This window comes from Astatotilapia calliptera, chromosome 1, assembly GCF_964374335.1.
Source record: "Astatotilapia calliptera chromosome 1, fAstCal68.1, whole genome shotgun sequence".
In the NCBI taxonomy this organism is placed as follows: domain Eukaryota; kingdom Metazoa; phylum Chordata; class Actinopteri; order Cichliformes; family Cichlidae; genus Astatotilapia; species Astatotilapia calliptera.
In genome coordinates, this window is record NC_137422.1 from 11,195,367 (window position 1) to 11,213,128 (window position 17,762).

The following is a 17,762-nucleotide window of genomic DNA, read 5'->3' on the forward strand; positions in this document are numbered from 1 at the left end:
TTTTATGATGTTGTACATGATTGTTAGTATGGTGTTTTGGCATTAAACTATCCTTTGAGTAGACAGAAGTTCAGTTCACGGTGTCCTTTTTCATTTCTGGCATTGTCACTTATGTTTAATCCTATGTCCCAAGCCCCAATCCTATCCTTCATTCTGGGTTCAGTTTTGCCATAAAAGCCTGTTAGTTACTTTTAGATAGTTGATTTACCATCACTGGGTTATTAGGTGCACATAATGAGCTATTTATTAATTTGAGTATGACATGACAGCATCTCAGTGTGTTAAGGAATGTAGACACGGGCAAATTGAGCATCTTTGAGCTGATCCGTTTCTGAAACTGACCTACTGGGAAGTATCTGAGCTTTTTAGAGAATGGTCTGATAAAAAAATCTCCAGTGAGCAGCTGCTACAAGCTGATGGGGGTGATGCCCAGTGTGGTCTTCTGCTGCTGTAGCCCATCTATTTCAAGGCTGAATGTGTTGTGCATTCAGAGATGCTGTTCTGCATACCTTTGCTGTAACAAGTGGTTAGTTACTGCTGCCTTCCAGAAGAGGACCTGAGGCAAAAATTTGCATGAGCTTGTCAAAACTAGACAATAAAAGGAAAAATGTCGCCTGGTCGGATGAGTTTCAATGGCTGGGTTGGAATCTGTTGTAAATAACGTGAAAGCATGGCTCCATTCTGCCTCCTATCAACAATTCAGGCTGTTGCTGGTGGTGTGATGGGAATATTTTATTGTATATTTTTTTGAGCACACTAGCAAGGTGTACCTAATGAAGTGGTCGTGAGTGTATATTCTCTGTCTAAAGCGACTCTCATCCACAGAACCCGAGGGTGTTCATGCTGACCTCGCTTTTAAAGCAATTACTAAATTATGCCCCCCAAGAATTCAGTGTGCTCCTTGAATATTGTTTTAAAAAATTTATTGAGGGAAAGTTTTGACACTAGCAAGTTCTTCATTACGTTTTCCCTGTAGTATTTACTATGTGGCCTACTGCTGCTGCTCTTTTTTTTGTATAAAAGAAATCATACTGAACGTTCACTTCGCTAAAAACAAAAAATATATACAAAAAAATGGCGGTAGAACTAACGTCTAATATCCTGCTAAGATAGAGACTTGCACAAAAATGTAAGATGCTATTGAAAACGGATTACTGGCAATTTCTCACACTGACAGACTATTTGCTGAGCGAACTTTGAATTTGGACAATCGTGGTCCTCTCCTATGCGCGTACGTAGATCCGTGTGCAGATCACATCATCGGCTCCAAAGATCTGAAACAAGATTTAAAAAGCAAAATTAGATTTTGTTTCTAAATTTGAGGACACATCAAAATAAAACCGCATCTTTCAGCTCTTCTTTAATACACTGTGCTTTTTACAGCCCACTTATCATCTAAAAAAACAGCAAATAAAGCCCTTCTTCAGAACTGTATCTGAATGAAAGTGCAGTGTAATATGACAGGACCTTCAGCTTTCTCTATCAGTGTGGCTCATTACTGGAAAGAAAACCCTGTCTTCTAATCAATGTACTCTAATGTCAGGCAGGTGTAAGTCACTTCGGTGAAGTGTTGTTTGATTATTATTTCTTTTCTCTTTTACTCTTAGCCGCGTATTGTGTAGTAACTATGTTTCATCGTCAAAGTGCTCATCCTCTGCCGCACATCTATGGCATCATTTTTATTTTGATATTTTGCTAAAAGAGACAGATGCACAAACACTGATATCAGAATAGAGGGTGGGCGTTGGGGCGGTTGATATTGGCTGTAGGGGCGTGTGCCTGTGCGTGACAAAGCCCAGTGATTTATGGGAGTCCCTGGGGCGTAGCATTATGGCCAACTGCAGCGCTACACATCATCAATATCCCAGGCAAAGCTGTGTGGCAGGACGACGAAGAAGCAGAGCTGTGAAAAATGAAGCCGAGGAGACTCCATCTGGCGCGTGGCGTGATGCCGAGGGAGACATTAATGGAGGTAACACCGGGGTTCATTGGCACTTCTCCACAGCGTGATCAATGAGACCAATTAACCCACATGAGGACACATACAGATCCGGAACCCCCCACCAGACAGCCTTGCAGTTTCTCCCAGCTCCTAAACCATCACAAATGAGTCGATGCAAATACTCTATTCATCTTTCCTAATCAATATTTATTGGCTTTGAAGTGAAATAAGAGGACATACGTGAGGTTCCTCATTTTTTCCCCATCTGCATTTTACACTAGACTGCCCTGATTATAGTCCACTCATATTAGATGACAGTAAACGCAATGAGCCACCACATGGAGTCTTCATTAAGCTCCACTTTCATCCATCTCTCGCCTAGAGCCTCATTTCCTCATCTGCTGCACGGTGCTTTAAGTCAGCCTCATGTGTATGTTGTTGGGGTATTTTGTGTGTTTACACTAAAAGGACCAATCCTCTGTGAAGTACAAGATGGGATGTGGTTGCTTTTAGTTGTCCACAAAATGAGCTTCATGTTTACTGATGGGCAGCAGAGGAGGGTTTTGACCTTTTCCCTTATTTGGAAAAAAGAAATTTAAAAAAAAAAGGCTCAAGTGTTAATTTAATGAATTCAATGAGATAAGAGGAAAATAAATGGACGTGAAGGATTAAAAGCATGAAATATTTACAATGTCTGATTGATCTGCTTCTTATTGATGTGACGTCTTCAAATCTCTTTCCGTCTGGCAAATACTCCAAAAGTGAAAGAGAATCATTGCTGACACAAAAGTAAATATTCACATTAAGGAAGCTGGAGCCACCAGATGTAAGGACGATTTGTCTGACAGAAAGGACAGCCTCACGGGGCAAAGCCAAAATGCAATGTTATTGCTTCAAACTCATTGATTTCTTGACTAAACAGTCCTCTGCAGCTGTACCCCAGACCGCTGGCCCTTGAGGAAATTACGTGAGTGTGCAAAGCAGGAGCTGGATTGTTTCACAATTATTTAACTATAGACTCTAAAGGCTGCTTTGAAGCAGCTACACTGAATTTAGCGCCATTTTGTTCAATATTTGTCTTTATCGTTCCCTTTAAAACGCCCAGAAATATACACACCTTTAAATGGGATCGACTTCTGTTCTGCCCATGTGTGTACAAGTAATCCCTGTGTTTCCAAAGCTGTAGCTGTAGGCAGAACAAATGTGCATTCACAATATACTGAGACTCAGTATAATTGAGAGAGCATACCTTATATGGACAATTCTGCCTGTATTCATATTGTAGATTTATCTATAATGTTTCTCAGGGTAATGACTGTGTGGTTACAGCCATTGAGCTCATAGCCCAATTCATATTGTAGGTTTTATTTTACAGTCTATTTTATCTCTCATTATTATCTGCTCCAACATCAGATCTTCACATCTAAACAATCCATTAGCTGAGATGAAATATGTAGGCGTTTTGCTTAAGTTACTGACAGCAGGGAATCTGTCTGATCTCCCCCTTCCCACCGGTATCACACATAAAGTCATGATCTTTTCTTTGAAAAATCACATTTTTCTCCAGTGATTCATTCCCACATGCCTATTAGGTTACAGTCCATCAATCCAACGTGGACAGACATGCACGCCCTCATCTTGAATAAAAACAGACTTGGCCCGTTCAAAGCTTTTTGTTACGCCTTTGAAAACCTGCATTCAATCCAAATAGCAGGCCATCTCAAAGGTTTTCATGATTGCCTCTCTGCAGAGTCACAGCCAGTAAAGAGGAGCTCTCCATCAAAGCCAAACTGGACACAGCTTTGTTGTCCATCTGGCCAATAAACCCCAGGACCAGATGTTTACAGGAAAACTGCTTTGTGTTAGTGATTTCAGATTGCCAGGGACGGGAGGGAGAAGTGTTTCTGATAGAATGTATGGCAGTGAAATCTTAATTTGCCCCTTTGAAATATACAGTAAGTATGTGATATTTGAGTATATGAGTATACGATTATTTGTATCTATCTGAAAGGAAGAAGAAAAGAACAGTTTTGGTTTTAGGTAAACCGTTCTGGGTGGCTTTTGTTTTGTCCTTGATGCACATACATCATTAGTCATGCATCATTATAATGGGATGTCTTAAAGACACACCCTTCTAAAGGGAAAATGAGGAATGGATGGTTTCTCCAACTAACCATGGGAGCTTAACCTCTTAAGCCCCAAGCCTACCTGATCTCCTGCCTTTTGCCCCCGTATCAGGGGGCGTTGGGGCTTAAAAGGTTAAAGACATTTCCCATGAACTACACAGTATTTTAGAAAACTGGTAAAAAAATTGTACATCTGGTGTCACCACCCATTTCTGAACTCCCTTGACCATCTGCCCGGTTTGGGCTTCTGCTCTGTTTTTCTGTGGAAAATGACTACTTTCTGAGAGCTGAATAAAAAGATTGATACTATTGTTAACTGTATATACTGATTTTCATAATAGAGCTACTAATTGTTTTTACTATTAACAGATTGATCTGTTGGACTTCTGGGTAGTCCCCAAAGTCAGAGCTAACAGCTTTGGATGATTTGTTTACTCTAATCAACGCAAAAGCCAATTATATACAGCATGTTATCAAAAAGGACCAAAGGTAAAGTCTGGCCACCTCATATCCTCTTTGACTCTAGAATACTTTGGTACAGAGAGGAGTTCATGGTCCACTCTGGGACTATAAGGTGCCCAGATCATCACCCCTCCACCACTGTGCTTGACAGTTAAGTGTGTTTATGAGTTTTTGATGGTTTGAGTTTTACCAAATGTGGCGCTGTGGATCATGGCCAAACAACTCCACTTTTTTTATTTGTCCAATGGACATTGTTCCAGAAGAGAGAAGAGGCTTTCACCTGGCAACCCTTTCATGCAAAAGCAATACAAAAACCATAATGCCAAATTTCTGCTTTCATAGAAGTGCTCACACTTGCTAATATTTAGCCAGTCATGCTCATTTGATCGGCAGAATCTGACTGCTACTTTCCCTCTGAAATCCTATGAAAGCAGCAAGAGTGTACTTAGTTTTTTACAACTGCATTTTCATATACAGTCTGTGATAGAGGTAAATATTAACCTTCTAACTCTTGTGAAAAAACTCTCAAAATGGTAAACTATTCCTTTAAGAAAAATGTTTTGCTGAACTATTTGAACTGTGGTTTTGATTTTTAAAGCACCCATGTGAATAAAGACCTCCAAATTTGACAAATTTGAATTTTCTTCTACAATGAAAAACAAATGTGATCATCTCAAAAAAGACAAATGCCCATAGTATAATGCATTCCCTATACTCCACAGCTGCACACACTGTCGCCACATTTCAAGTTAGAGTATAAACTTAAAAATTACTCACCAATATCAGTTCATCTCCTTTGAGTTCTCGGCTCCAGAAGGTCTTTGGGCCGTTCCCGCTCAGAAGAGTCTGTTTGCTGTAAATCTTGTTTTCCGTTTCCCAAGTGGCCAAACTCTGTCGAAAAGCATAATTTTATTGAGTTTCCTGTATTTCATCACTTTGGCTTCACCTGGCTGTTAGCACAGATGTGAGGGTTGTTTATCTATGTCTGTCACACTAATGTCTTGGTTTTTTTTACTACTTCCTGTCACTTTTAAGGCTTTGCAGTTTGTTTGTTTTCCCCCCAGCATCCATAGCTTCAGCATAGGTACATTTCAGAGTTCAAATTTTGACAGGTCAATTCACTTACCTTACACTTTCTGCCATCCACTGTCTCCTCATTAAACTCTTCGCCAATACAGAAGTTGATCTCCGTGGTGCGCACTGTGGTTGAAGTCTTGATGTAGAAGTGCTCTCCGTTCTGTCTTATCTCCACATGGGGCTTGGATGCGGCTGCCACGGCTACCTTCCTCAGCATGGCATTTACACCTGAAAGCATGCACCAATTTCCCAATGAGGCACTTTGTGGCTCACCTATCTCCACAGCCAGTCATACAAGTCCTCCAAGGAAGTCCTCCTCTGCCTGCTCCACTCTGTGTGTAGGGGGAGGGGCACACACAGGCTTTTTGGTTGGCTATCTTTGTGATGACCTTCACTGAAATCAGTGTCAGTGAAGAAACTGCCAATCAGTGCCATAGTCTTTGTATAATTCATGGTTCTGTTATTTATTCGTTTGTGTTTTTGAATGTTGCTTCTTTAATTATTTTTTTATTTTAATCTTTAGTTGTAATTCTCAATCGTTTATTTTTTAAGTACCTTCTGTGCTGCCTTATGTCTGGTTATCATTGCCTGTGTGAGTTTGGTCCAGGTCTTTTCTTTCTTTTTATTTTGTAGTTTAGATCCTCCTGTGGTTTTCTGTGTTTCTTATTTTCCTCCTTTGCTCTTTTCCCACCATTGTTCGTGTCTAAGTTCACCATCTCTTATTACTTTTCCCTCATTTTGTGTGTTTACTTTAGTGTGTTTTTGCTGTAGCCTCTGTCAGGTTTTCGTTGCGTGCTCTGTTTTCTCTCTGTGTTTGAGATTCATCTTATTTGCCAATTTGTTGTTTTTTTTTATGCTTTTGTTGTCCAGTAATTTGTAAAACCTGGTTTTCAATATAACTTTTTCAGCTCTTCTATCCTCTACATTTAACTATTAAATCTAAATGCCACACCCCTACATAGTTCTAACCTAGTGTTCTTTTTAACCTGAAAAACTAGGTTTTAACTCTAAAACAGGCCTTAAGAAAGAGAACCAGGCAGAAAGGTCCATCTTTGACAGAATCCCTCATGACACTGATGGTCTAAAACTCTATTTGGTACCAAGTGGTTTTATTTATTCTTTTGTTTTGTTCGCAGCTGTCCTCTTTTCGAAAAAGAAAACATAACTGTAGTATGATTGTACCTATAAAAACATGGCTACACTCTCTGCACAACTACAGCACATAACAGTGGTGTTCCATAAGGAGAGCATCTATTAAAGCAAAGTGATCTCTGTCCTTGCATATCTGCTTTATTGTCCCTGCTTGCCTTTGTTTAGAAGTCACCCCATGCCACTGATATATACATACATTAAAGTGTGTCAATGAGCCTGTAGAGGACTAAATGAATACATTTCGGATATCTACTTCTTACTGCTTTCTCTATATTCTATTGTCTGGTGTTGACTTGTCACCTTACATTTTTTCTGCTCCCCTCTAGGGCCAAAAAGATGGTAAGAAAAATATCTGAGCTCATGTTTCTAAGTAAAGGTAGAAGATGCCTGTCCCATCTATCTCAGTCAAACGAAAAGTCATCACCTTTTAGCTGTCGGGAGAAGATGTTAGAGTCTAAACTTGATGGTTTAATTATTCAATAATCGGAGCGTTCAGCGTGTACAACTGAGATTTTTATCACCAGATGTTGTCAATTTTGAGAGTGCAGTGCCAATGTGATGACATGGAGGAATGCTTATTTGATTTGTTTAGCTGTCCTGCAATACGTGATAGATTCTGTCTTTCAAATTAGTGGAAAAACCATTAACCAGATCTGTTGAAGTGCAAACAGTCAGATGACAGAATTCTTCAGCCTGTTTCCACTCAAGTGCACCTCTAGAGCTTAAGTGCGGTGTTTGTTCCAGTGTTAAATTTGTCTCCTGTCACTATATTTTCCAATTAAAAAAAATAAACAGCAAGTACCAGACTAAAATTAGGCATATGTGGATTAGCAAATGACTTCTATTTGTATCAATTTAAACAGCCTTTTGTTTTTTTACATTTATAAACCACAATTTCACTGAACTTGCCTTTATTTCAAAGTAATGCATTTCAATTTAATTGGGGTAATAAAAGATAATAACCCACTAACTAGAATACTGAATTTTCAGTTATGTTTGAAATAAACCTTTGAATAAACTCACACCTTAAGGTAAGAAAGAGTCATTTGTCCTCACCCAAAGCTTTGAGAAGCTCGTCGAAGTTCTCGCTGCTTTTCATTTTCCAGGTGCCTGTGAAATTCTGCATTTTGTGCGGTTTTGATTGTGTGTCAGCCGAACGCCTCCTTTCTTCTGTCTCCTCTGCTGCCTTTCTTCAGGCTTTCTCTCTCCGCTTCTCTCCGTCTGTCCCTGTGCTCCCTCCCTTTCTCCTCCCTATGTGTAATGATCCCTCATGGCAGACCAAACCCCCTCGACCTCTGCCTCCTCTCCCCCTCAACAGACACATTTATACACCTACACACACACACACATATCTCTGATGGTTTGTTCTGATTAGAGAATTCTTTTCATGACCTCAAACTGCTGTTTAGTTTCAAGGTTTTCAGGTCTCATCTCATCTGCAGTGGAAATAAATTCAAATCTTTTTCGCTAAATTTCTCAGAGCTGATTAAACAAAGAGCGCTATCATGTACTGAATAGCAAATCCGATTTTAAAGGATGTTTGAAGTAGCAGAAATCGTGTTTTTGCTTAGTTTTTGAGTAGTTGGAGGGGTTTCCACCTCTACAGAGGTGAACGTGGTGCGTTATAAGTTGTTTTCTGGATTTGTTACAAGACAATAAAAGCTGTCCATATGAAGACACTGTTTCCCAAATTTGAACACCTATGTGGAGTTCCCTTGCAGAAGCAGTGTCACAATCTGTTGCATGACCTTTATTTTTGCTTGAAATGAGGACTGATTGAATTAGGACCCCCATCTTATGTCTCCCTTCTGTTTGTTAGGCTGCAAAGGAATCACTTTACAGTATAAGGTGGAGAGGAGAAAAGATTACAGCGGTCTTCTAAAGATGAAATTTTCATCCACACAATGAACACATCATCATCTCATCACTTTCGCTGAAGATGAGACATAGACTTATGTAATAAAACTCCTTTGTGGTCACTATTTGCCCTCTCTTCACATATCAAACAACATTCTTGTGTAATCGTCTTTTCAATACCACGCTCATGTGGATGCTTTCAGTGCACCACACACCCTACACAGCTTCCACCAATACATCCCATGAGAATGAGGGGCCCTCCCTTTAACCCTGGCCAAGTCAGATTTGTTCTCCGTCTGACGGCCCCTCATCAATCTTTTTGACAAAATGCCTCCCAGACATGGCTTGATAATTAATGTATAGCTCAGAACAGGGAGCACTCTGTCATCCCACCAGGAAGTGTCAGCTCAAAGGAGGCCTCTGCCGTCTTCACTCGGCCTCCTTGTTTGTTTCATTCATCAGTAGATTTGTCCGTTGGTCTCTGGGTGGCTTTATTTTCAAAGGGAAAGTGAACGTTTTGTTTGGCATAGAGAGACAGTTGGAGGATGTGTGACAGGCTCAGAGGGAAGAGTGTACGCTGTAAGAGCATTGCCTTTTGCCATCTGTTGTCCAGCTCATGCAAATTGAGCTTTTTAACGTACGTGTCAGTTGCGTTGGTGCTGCAATCTGTTTAATCTGATCTTAAAGAGTCAGGGTTTTTCACTCGTGTAGGTCTCCAGTGACCTTTCTGAAGAACTGAGAACGTGTGACTGTACACTAGCACTTTTATTATTATGATAACAAGGATTCCAGTCTTCACACTAAAATATTTGCAAAGCTATTCTATTGGGAATAACACCATTTAAACCCAGTGGACTTTGCAAAGTAGATCCTTTCATCTCATTATCTAACTAACATAATGAGATATGACCTTTGGTGCCAGAGCGTCACCTTGGATAAGATCTATGGATGCCTTACGGTTAGGTGAACATCAAGGAAACACATTGTCCCATCAGACCCTCTTATCTGCACGTTGAACTCCCCGAGGACCGTACACAGGAATGCACAATATTGACATGCACCCTCATTACAATAATAATTAAAAAGATTTTAATCTCAGTGAGATTATTTCCTTGAATAACTAAGAGAAAAAACAATAACAACACTAAAGCCAACACTGAAACTAATCAAAAATTAAACTGGAAATAAATAAAAACTGAACAGAAACAAGAAAACCCAATATGGAAACTACTGGATTAAAAGCAAAGTCAAAGATTCAAGTAGAAACACCCCCCCCAAAAAGAAAAAACTATAATAACTGACAGACTCCTTTTTATAGCTCTTATGTTTTATTGAACAAATACCTGAAGACACACTGACACATGATATGAACCCAGGTGTATTCTGCGTGACATAATCAGGTTTAGATTTACAGTAAAAGACAAAAATATATCACTTTCATTAGTCACTCGAGGCTGCATAAATGAAAATGGGGAAAAAAGTATTAATCTTAAAAAACCATTTTGCATGAATTCCCAGCTCATCCATATGGAGTCTTAGTTTTGGTTCATTCCAAAGTCCAACTGGGATCCCGTGAGTTATTCCAACACAGCAGACGTACGCGTAACTTAACACATGGACAGTTATGGCTCCACCTAAACGTTTAGACACGTTACCTTCTCCTGTCTTAGAATCCTTTCTACAATCTGACCATTTCAGATTATTTAAAATAAATGTTTTGTTTTGTAATTGACTACCTTCTACAAAGTGCAACTAAAAACACCTCTGTGAGCCCAAAGTTACTCCTCTTAAGCAAATGTTAGTCACCATATTCCCCAAAAGAAAATAAACCTGAAAAAATAATAATTTAGGTCTTTTTAAAATTCACACAGCTTAGAGGAAACATACAAATACATTGTGCTGAAATGGACAAAGCATTCACATTATTGCACATATACTGTCACAATAGCGAAACAGCAGTTAGTTCACAACCAGGTTAGAGTCACAGCCCGAGCATAATGGAAAGATTTCACTTGTAGTCGCCTTCCTGTTAGATAACAAAACACTAAATGAGCCTTTTACTAACCAGCTTGATCACAGTGATATTTTCAACACTGCTAATAAAACCCCTCAGTAAAGTCAGTAAAAAGTGTAAATAAAACATTATACGGTATATGTACCATGTTTTGGATCGTGTCAAGTGCATGAGGACTTTGAATCAGAATAAAAATCTGTCACATTGTAGATTCTAAAGTGAAATGTTTGAATGCAACCTGGCTGATGCACACAGCTTTAAAAAGCATTCGCATTAAAAAGGCAGGTTTTAAAAAAAACAACAAAAAAAGGCCAAGAAAAAGGAACTTCAAACGGAGATAAAAGCCAGTCTGGTGAACATAAGGACACAAACACTTGGGAAAGATTTATTTACTGCTGATGTGAATGCGTCATCGCCAGTTAAATGAACTTCATCCAAACCATCATCAAAACACATCTTGGCTTTTTTTAGAAGAGCACAAACACAGGTTACTACAGTAACCATCTGGTTATTCACACAAATGATCAAACATAATAACTGTCAGCAATCAACTCTCCACAGCAAAGGTCCTCAAACAAGACTTTCAATCATCAAAATGCCAACACATGAGGATCAAATATATAAAGTAAATATATAAAGTAAGTCCCATTAGGCTGCATTATCTTCCATGCCCTCGCCATTACTGAAACAAAATGGCATCACCCCTTTAATTCGTACCAAACAGCAGCAGGTTCTGTTAATCGGCAACACATAAAAACTGTAAACCTGGTTAATATTCTTAATAACCAGGTAATTCATGTTAAGGTTACTGGTTTGTTTGTTTGTTTGAAGTTGGTTTGAAGTTTGAAGATTAGAATTCATAGTGTGTATTTAAATTACTCCATTTTGACCCCAGGGCTGTTAAATGCAATTAAAGCAAATCCTTTTTCACTCAGTACTTACACACAAAGTCTAAATTAGGGTTGAGGGCTACAAGTGGCACAACAAACTGGTCCTTATATTGTCTCTCCAGATATCGTCTACCAGTGTCTTGAATCCACCAGCTCTGGTCGCAAACTCAGTTTCTTTAGTGTCTCATAGCCAACCACCATGACGATGGCGGTGGGTGTGGATGAAATGATGCGTGCAGACAGTCCTTTGGTCAATCCCCAGAAGCCCTCCTCTTTGATCAGCTCCCTGAACGTCTCAATGATGGAGTTCCTCCCTTCAACCTAAACACATACAAATCCCATTACCATTTAGAACCACACAAACATCACAGCTAAGAGTAGGGCTGGGTAATGTGTTTAATCTAGTCAGTCAAGGCAAACATTTCCTTATTTTCGTTTAGTAATGTAATATTTACGCTTTAAGGGAGAAACTGCGAGTTAGTTCAAAAAAAAAAATAATAAAAAAAATTGTGAGTCATTGTCAAAATAAAGTTTTACTCTTTGGTCATGTTTTTTTTTTTTTGTTTGTTTGTTTTACAAGCTGGACCTGGGCCCTATTTCAGGAAGCCGGTTTAGAAAACTCAGAGTGAAAAACGATACTCAGGGTTGAGTAACCCCGAACTGTCCAACTCGGAATATTCGGTTTCAGAAAGGCTGATAACAATTAGTTCAGTCAACGCGGAGTTGCTTTAACCCCAAGTTAAGCGCACGCACGAGGATACATAAAGCCCTGATTAGTGGAGCACAGATTGAGCGAGTCACCATGGAGACGGAGGGAAAGAAGGCGCGGTCAATGTATTTTACAGCGCTTGAGGCCGAAATTCTGATGGCAGCATATGCTGATAACATGCAAATTTTGCGGAAAAAAAGTAACACAGCCTCAGCTGCAAAAGAAAGAGAGCATGCATGGCAAAACAAAGCCGACAGAGTCGATGCGTGAGTGTTAATTTAAACATTGATCTAGGGATTTCCACCCATTTAACACGTTATTTCATTTTATTTTATTTTATTTTATTTTGTATTTCATACATTTGATTTTGTGATGTGATGTGAGCGCAGGTGCAACCCAACAGGCCCCAAACGTTCCTGGCAGCAAGTAAAAATGAAATATAAAAATATAGTCCAAACAGGTAAGGTGTAATTGTATTATGAGCCATAGTGCTTGGTCTGTTTGTCCGATGTAAATCAATTACAGTTAGAGGCTACATTAATTTCCCCTCTGTAAGCACTTATTGAAATTATCTGAGCACATTACAAGTACATTAATGCTGTGGAAAGACTTCCTGTTCACATAGTCTCCTTCATTTACTGAAGGAGCAATGATTGGAATGTGAGTGCCATCTATACAGCCAATCACGCCTGGGAACCGTGAGAATAAATGCAAAATTTAAGTAGTAGTTCAAGTATCACCACATCATGAATTAAGTTTCGTTCATCCTGATACCTGCAATTTTGTGGCATCCCTCTTTGATAAATCGTGTGGGTCTATGACCGGGGAACACCACAAACGAGTACAGGAGACGTTTCAGTGCAACTGTAACATTCCTGACTGCCCGACAGACGGTAGCCTTGGAAACGTGCTCAGCGTCACCAATATTATACAGAAAGCTCCCGTTTGCAAAAAACCGAAGTGCAATACAAATAATATGTACAGAACTGAGAGAATGTCGGCGATGTGTCACATGAGCAATATTAGGCCTGAGGATGTTATTCAAATAAATTATAGATTGTGCTGAAAAACTGTAACGTTCACACAGAAAATCATCAGGAAATGATAAAATGTCCAAACGCGCTCTAATCACTCTCTCCCGGCGGAGAGCTCTGCGGAGAATTTGGGCTTCAACATCTGCTGGCTCTTCAAGGAAGGAGCACGCCATGTCTGACACTTCCTACAGTCAGGTTTCCGACAAAGAGGCGGAGAAGGTCAGGGTTAGTTGAAGTAAACCTGCTAGGGGGCAGGTTAGCTTCACGGAGTGTGTCGTCATAGTAACTCACTCAGAATTAATCTAAACTCGCTTTGTGAAACCGAAAACCCAGAGTTTTCGTTAACTCAGGGTATACTTACTCAGAGTTTGCACTAAACCGGCTTCCTGAAATAGGGCCCTGGGGCCCGTTCTTCGTACCTCGCTAAGTAGGTTAGCCGGATTAGATTGTTGACGATTTCGCGTGATCCTGGATCAGTCGGTTCCCCGAAGCTCATCCGGGACTTGCTGTCATAGCAACAGAGCCGTAAGCGTAAACCTGCTCGGGAGCAGGTTTACTTTATGTAAACAGGATTAGATCGCGGCCACGCAGGTATGTCCGCGTCATTCATACGAAAGCAACAGCGATATTCCACCACTGTTTCACCATAAATAAATAACATCAATGTAACTAAAGACAATGCAGCACCTGATCCATTTATTGATTTCACACAGGTCATTTCCTAAAAAAGGGAAATGTACTATTAACATTCTATTACATGTATGTGATTATTACAGATTTAATTCATATTTCAGAGTAGCAACTGTAAATTACTTCGTGTAATCAAGATGAGAGACCACGGCTATAAAAGCGAAGGTGGATTTGGGAAGTCTGTCGCAGCCATGTCCTGTCCGTATACGCGAGCCACCCATTGCGGAAGGTGCAAGATTGATAAGGAGAGTCCTCAGAATTCAGCGTATATTGCGGGACAGACAGGATCCTTTAGCTCAGCGCGACAGTGTGCTCATAGAGAGATATCGATTTTCCCGTGAGGGTATTATTTACTTAACCAACTTGTTGACGAGGGGGTGCAGGACCACCACCTGTCTTTTGTTGCTCTGCCCTTTTCTTGGTTGCTGTTATAAACAAACAGATTATTTCAGGGTCTCTTTCCAAGAGACTAAAAGCAATATAAGTGATAATTAAAGCTGCAAGCAGCGTTATGAGGGCCCTCGCACCCCCGGCGCGTCGAGCCACGCCCAACACCTGAAACCAGCACGTCCAATGTGATGTCACATTGATGGAATTCATGCATTTAACCACCAGCTAACATTTCATCTCATTGAACCATGATTATAGTCGTCCCACTAGGTGGCGCTCTAACTATTACTGACAAATGGCATAACAAACATTTCCGAGCTCGAGTCTCATCACACCTGCGACGTTTGGGAGAGATTGGATATTGTGTTTTTGAGTGACAGCAGATTACTGCTTTTTGGTGAGTGATTGAAACTCTAAGTGCCGCCATGACCACCCCGTTTCCCTGAACGTAAAAAGCTTCGCAATTTAACATCACAAAGGTCTTTAGATTCCACAAACTTCAGATCGGTCCAATCTGATGAAATCCCTTGGAGGAGTTCGTCAAAGTATGAAGCCTGAAAAGAGGGGAAAATGTCGCCAAAATTACACATGAATTTTAAAATGGCTGACTTCCTGTTGGATTTGGGATATTGCTCCAAGAGACTTTTTTGTACATCTTAATATCTTCCATGAGCTTTCCAAGTTTCAGACTCATAGATAAAACACAGAGCAGGGGCTGATATTTTGAAACTTTGTAGGGGGCGCTGTGGAGCAATTTCGCGCTATTCAATGAAAATGATCATATGACAACAAAGCCTTCATCCATTTGGGGGTGTGTGCCAAATTTAAAGCCTCTATAAACTTTCCAAGCCCCTCAAAAGCCACTTCATCTTTCATGTTGAACCGCGTTGCCACCAGGGTGCGCCGTTCAGTGTAAAGTCACAATTTTTGCACTGAAGCATCACGAGGGACTGATGGTGATATTCACCGCTTTTGAGGTGGCCACGATGAACCTGTGAAAATCAGTACAACAAAATTAAAGCCATGACATTTCCTGTGGCCACTAGGTGGCGCTGTCCGTATTTCCGACAATGGGCACGTCAATCTGTTCAGGGCGGGTCTGACATCATGCCTGTAAAGTCTGGTACTGATCAGACTGGATTTCATTGAGTTATACTAATTTGTTTCTTCATGGCGTGACATCAAAGTTCGCCATGCTGCTGGGGTCACACCCTTTTGCGAAAAGTCACAGTTTTCACTGTAACCCAAGACCAACTCCTTAAGGCTTTCCTGGAGAAATTTGAGGCTGCAGGTGTCACCCATCACTATACTGTACCCCAAAGTGTAAAACATGACATTTCCTGTTCCCACTAGGTGGCGCTGTTCCTGGTGTCAAATATGGCAGTTGAAATATGTTCAGGGGTGGAGCCTTATCATATGTGTTCACTTTGGTCAAGGTCAGAAAATGTATGACAAAATGAGAGGCAATAAGATTTTCATGGCGAGTCATCGAAATTCGCCATGGCGCCACGGCCTCATAGTATTGTGAAAACTCAAAAGCTCCGCAATTTAACATGGCACAAGGGTGTAGTTGACACTGTCCAAATTTGAAGGTTATGAAATGAAACCCCAAGGAGGAGTTCGCAAAAGTTCGAGGCATGGAAATGGCAAAATTAGAGCCAAAATGTCACCTTCTCTTCCAAATGGCGGACTTCCTGTTGGGTTTGCGTCAATGGGCCCACAGACTTTTTTGTTCGTCTTGGCATGATACACATGTGTGCCAAATTTCATACATGTAGCTCAAACCATGTGGTCGTAGGGCTGCATTTAACAAGGCATAGGTGGCGCTCTAGAGCCATTTCCCAGTGCTCATATGTAAAACCATTAAAATACAAAATTTTTCACCAGACCTGGCATGTGTGCGAAATTTCATGAGTTTTTGAGCATGTTTAGGCCCTCAAAAAGGACCTTGTTTCGCCTGAATAATAATAATAATTAAAGCTGCAAGCAGCGTTATGAGGGCCCTCGCACCCCATCGCGTCGAGCCACGCCCAACACCTACAACCAGCACCTCCGATCTGATGTCACATTGATGGAATTCATGCATTTAACCACCAGCTAACATTTCATCTCATTCAATCATCATTATAGTCGTCCCACTAGGTGGCGCTCTAACCATTACTGACAAATGGCATAACAAACATTTCCGAGCTCGAGTCTCATCACGCCTGCGACCTTTGGGAGAGTGGACATTTTGATTTTGAGTGACAGCAGATTACTGCTTTTTGGCGAGTGATTGAAACTCCACGTGCCGCCATGACAACCCCGTTTCCCTGAACGTAAAAAGCTTCGCAATTTAAAATCACAAAGGTCTTTAGATTCCACACACTGGAGATTGGTTCAATCTGATGAAATCCCTTGGAGGAGTTCGTCAAAGAACGGTGCCTGGAAAGAGGGCAAAATGTTGCCAAAATTACACATAAATTTTAAAATGGCTGACTTCCTGTTGGATTTGGGATATTGCTCCAAGAGACTTTTTTGTACATGCTAATATCTTCCATGAGCTTACCAGGTTTCAGATTCATACATAAAACACAGAGCTGGGGCTGTGGTTTTGAAATTTTGTAGGGGGCGCTGTGGAGCCATTTTGGGATATTCAATGAAAATGATCACATAACAAAAAAGCCCGCATCAAATTGGAGGAATGCACCAAATTTCAAGACTTTTTAAACTGTCCAAGCCCCTCAAAAGCCACTTCATTTTTCATGGTGAACCACGTTGCCACCAGGGTGCGCCGTTCAGTTTAAAGTCACAATTTTCGCACTGCAGCACCATGAAGGACTGATGGTGATATTCACCGCTTTTGAGGTGGCCACGATGAACCTGTGAAAATCAGTACAACAAAATTAAAGCCATGACATTTCCTGTTCCCACTAGGTGGCGCTGTGCGTTTTCCCGACAATGGGCACATCAATCTGTTCAGGGCGGGTCTGATATCATGCCTGTAAAGTCTGGTACTGATCAGACTGGATTTCATTGAGTTATACTAATTTGTTTCTTCATGGCGTGACATCAAAGTTCGCCATGCTGCTGGGGTCACACCCTTTCGCGAAAACTCACAGTTTTCACTGTAACCCAAGACCAACTCCTTAAGGCTTTCCTGGAGAAATTTGAGGCTGCAGATGTCACCCATCACTATACTGTACCCCAAAGTGTAAAACATGACATTTCCTGTTCCCACTAGGTGGCGCTGTCCTTGATGTCAAATATGGCAGTTGAAATATGTTCAGGGGTGGAGCCTTATCATATGTGTTCACTTTGGTCAAGGTCAGAAAATGTATGACAAAATGAGAGGCAATAAGATTTTCATGGCGAGTCATCGAAATTCGCCATGGCGCCACGGCCTCATAGTATTGTGAAAACTCAAAAGCTCCGCAATT

The 17,762-nt window shown here is 40.6% G+C and overlaps 2 protein-coding genes across 2 annotated transcripts in view; both read right to left on the bottom strand.

Annotated features, from left to right (window-relative positions):
* Nucleotides 1-906: 906 nt before the first annotated feature.
* LOC113018820 (cellular retinoic acid-binding protein 1) lies at nucleotides 907-8,059 on the bottom strand. Its single transcript, XM_026162219.2, has 4 exons — nucleotides 7,816-8,059; nucleotides 5,657-5,835; nucleotides 5,308-5,421; nucleotides 907-1,274 (listed from the first exon to the last, which is right to left on the bottom strand). The coding sequence occupies exons 1-4, from the start codon at nucleotides 7,883-7,885 to the stop codon at nucleotides 1,224-1,226; spliced, it is 414 nt and encodes a 137-aa protein (XP_026018004.1). The 5' UTR covers nucleotides 7,886-8,059; the 3' UTR covers nucleotides 907-1,223.
* A 2,930-nt stretch (nucleotides 8,060-10,989) lies between these two features.
* Nucleotides 10,990-17,762, bottom strand: part of slc25a44b (solute carrier family 25 member 44b) — a 47,800-nt gene continuing 41,027 nt past the window's right edge. Inside the window, exon 4 of the mRNA XM_026162229.2 lies at nucleotides 10,990-11,841. Within this exon, the coding sequence (XP_026018014.1) occupies nucleotides 11,650-11,841 (192 nt within the window). The 3' untranslated portion in view covers nucleotides 10,990-11,649. The remainder of the gene's footprint in view (nucleotides 11,842-17,762) is intronic.

Coding starts and splice junctions, on each gene's coding strand:
- LOC113018820 (XM_026162219.2), bottom strand. CDS start 7,885: ATGCAGAATTTCACAGGCACCTGGAAAATGAAAAGCAGCGAGAACTTC. Junction 5,836..7,815: donor CGAGCTTCTCAAAGCTTTGG/GTGAGGACAAAT, acceptor GCATGCTTTCAG/GTGTAAATGCCATGCTGAGG. Junction 5,422..5,656: donor TGGATGGCAGAAAGTGTAAG/GTAAGTGAATTG, acceptor GCTTTTCGACAG/AGTTTGGCCACTTGGGAAAC.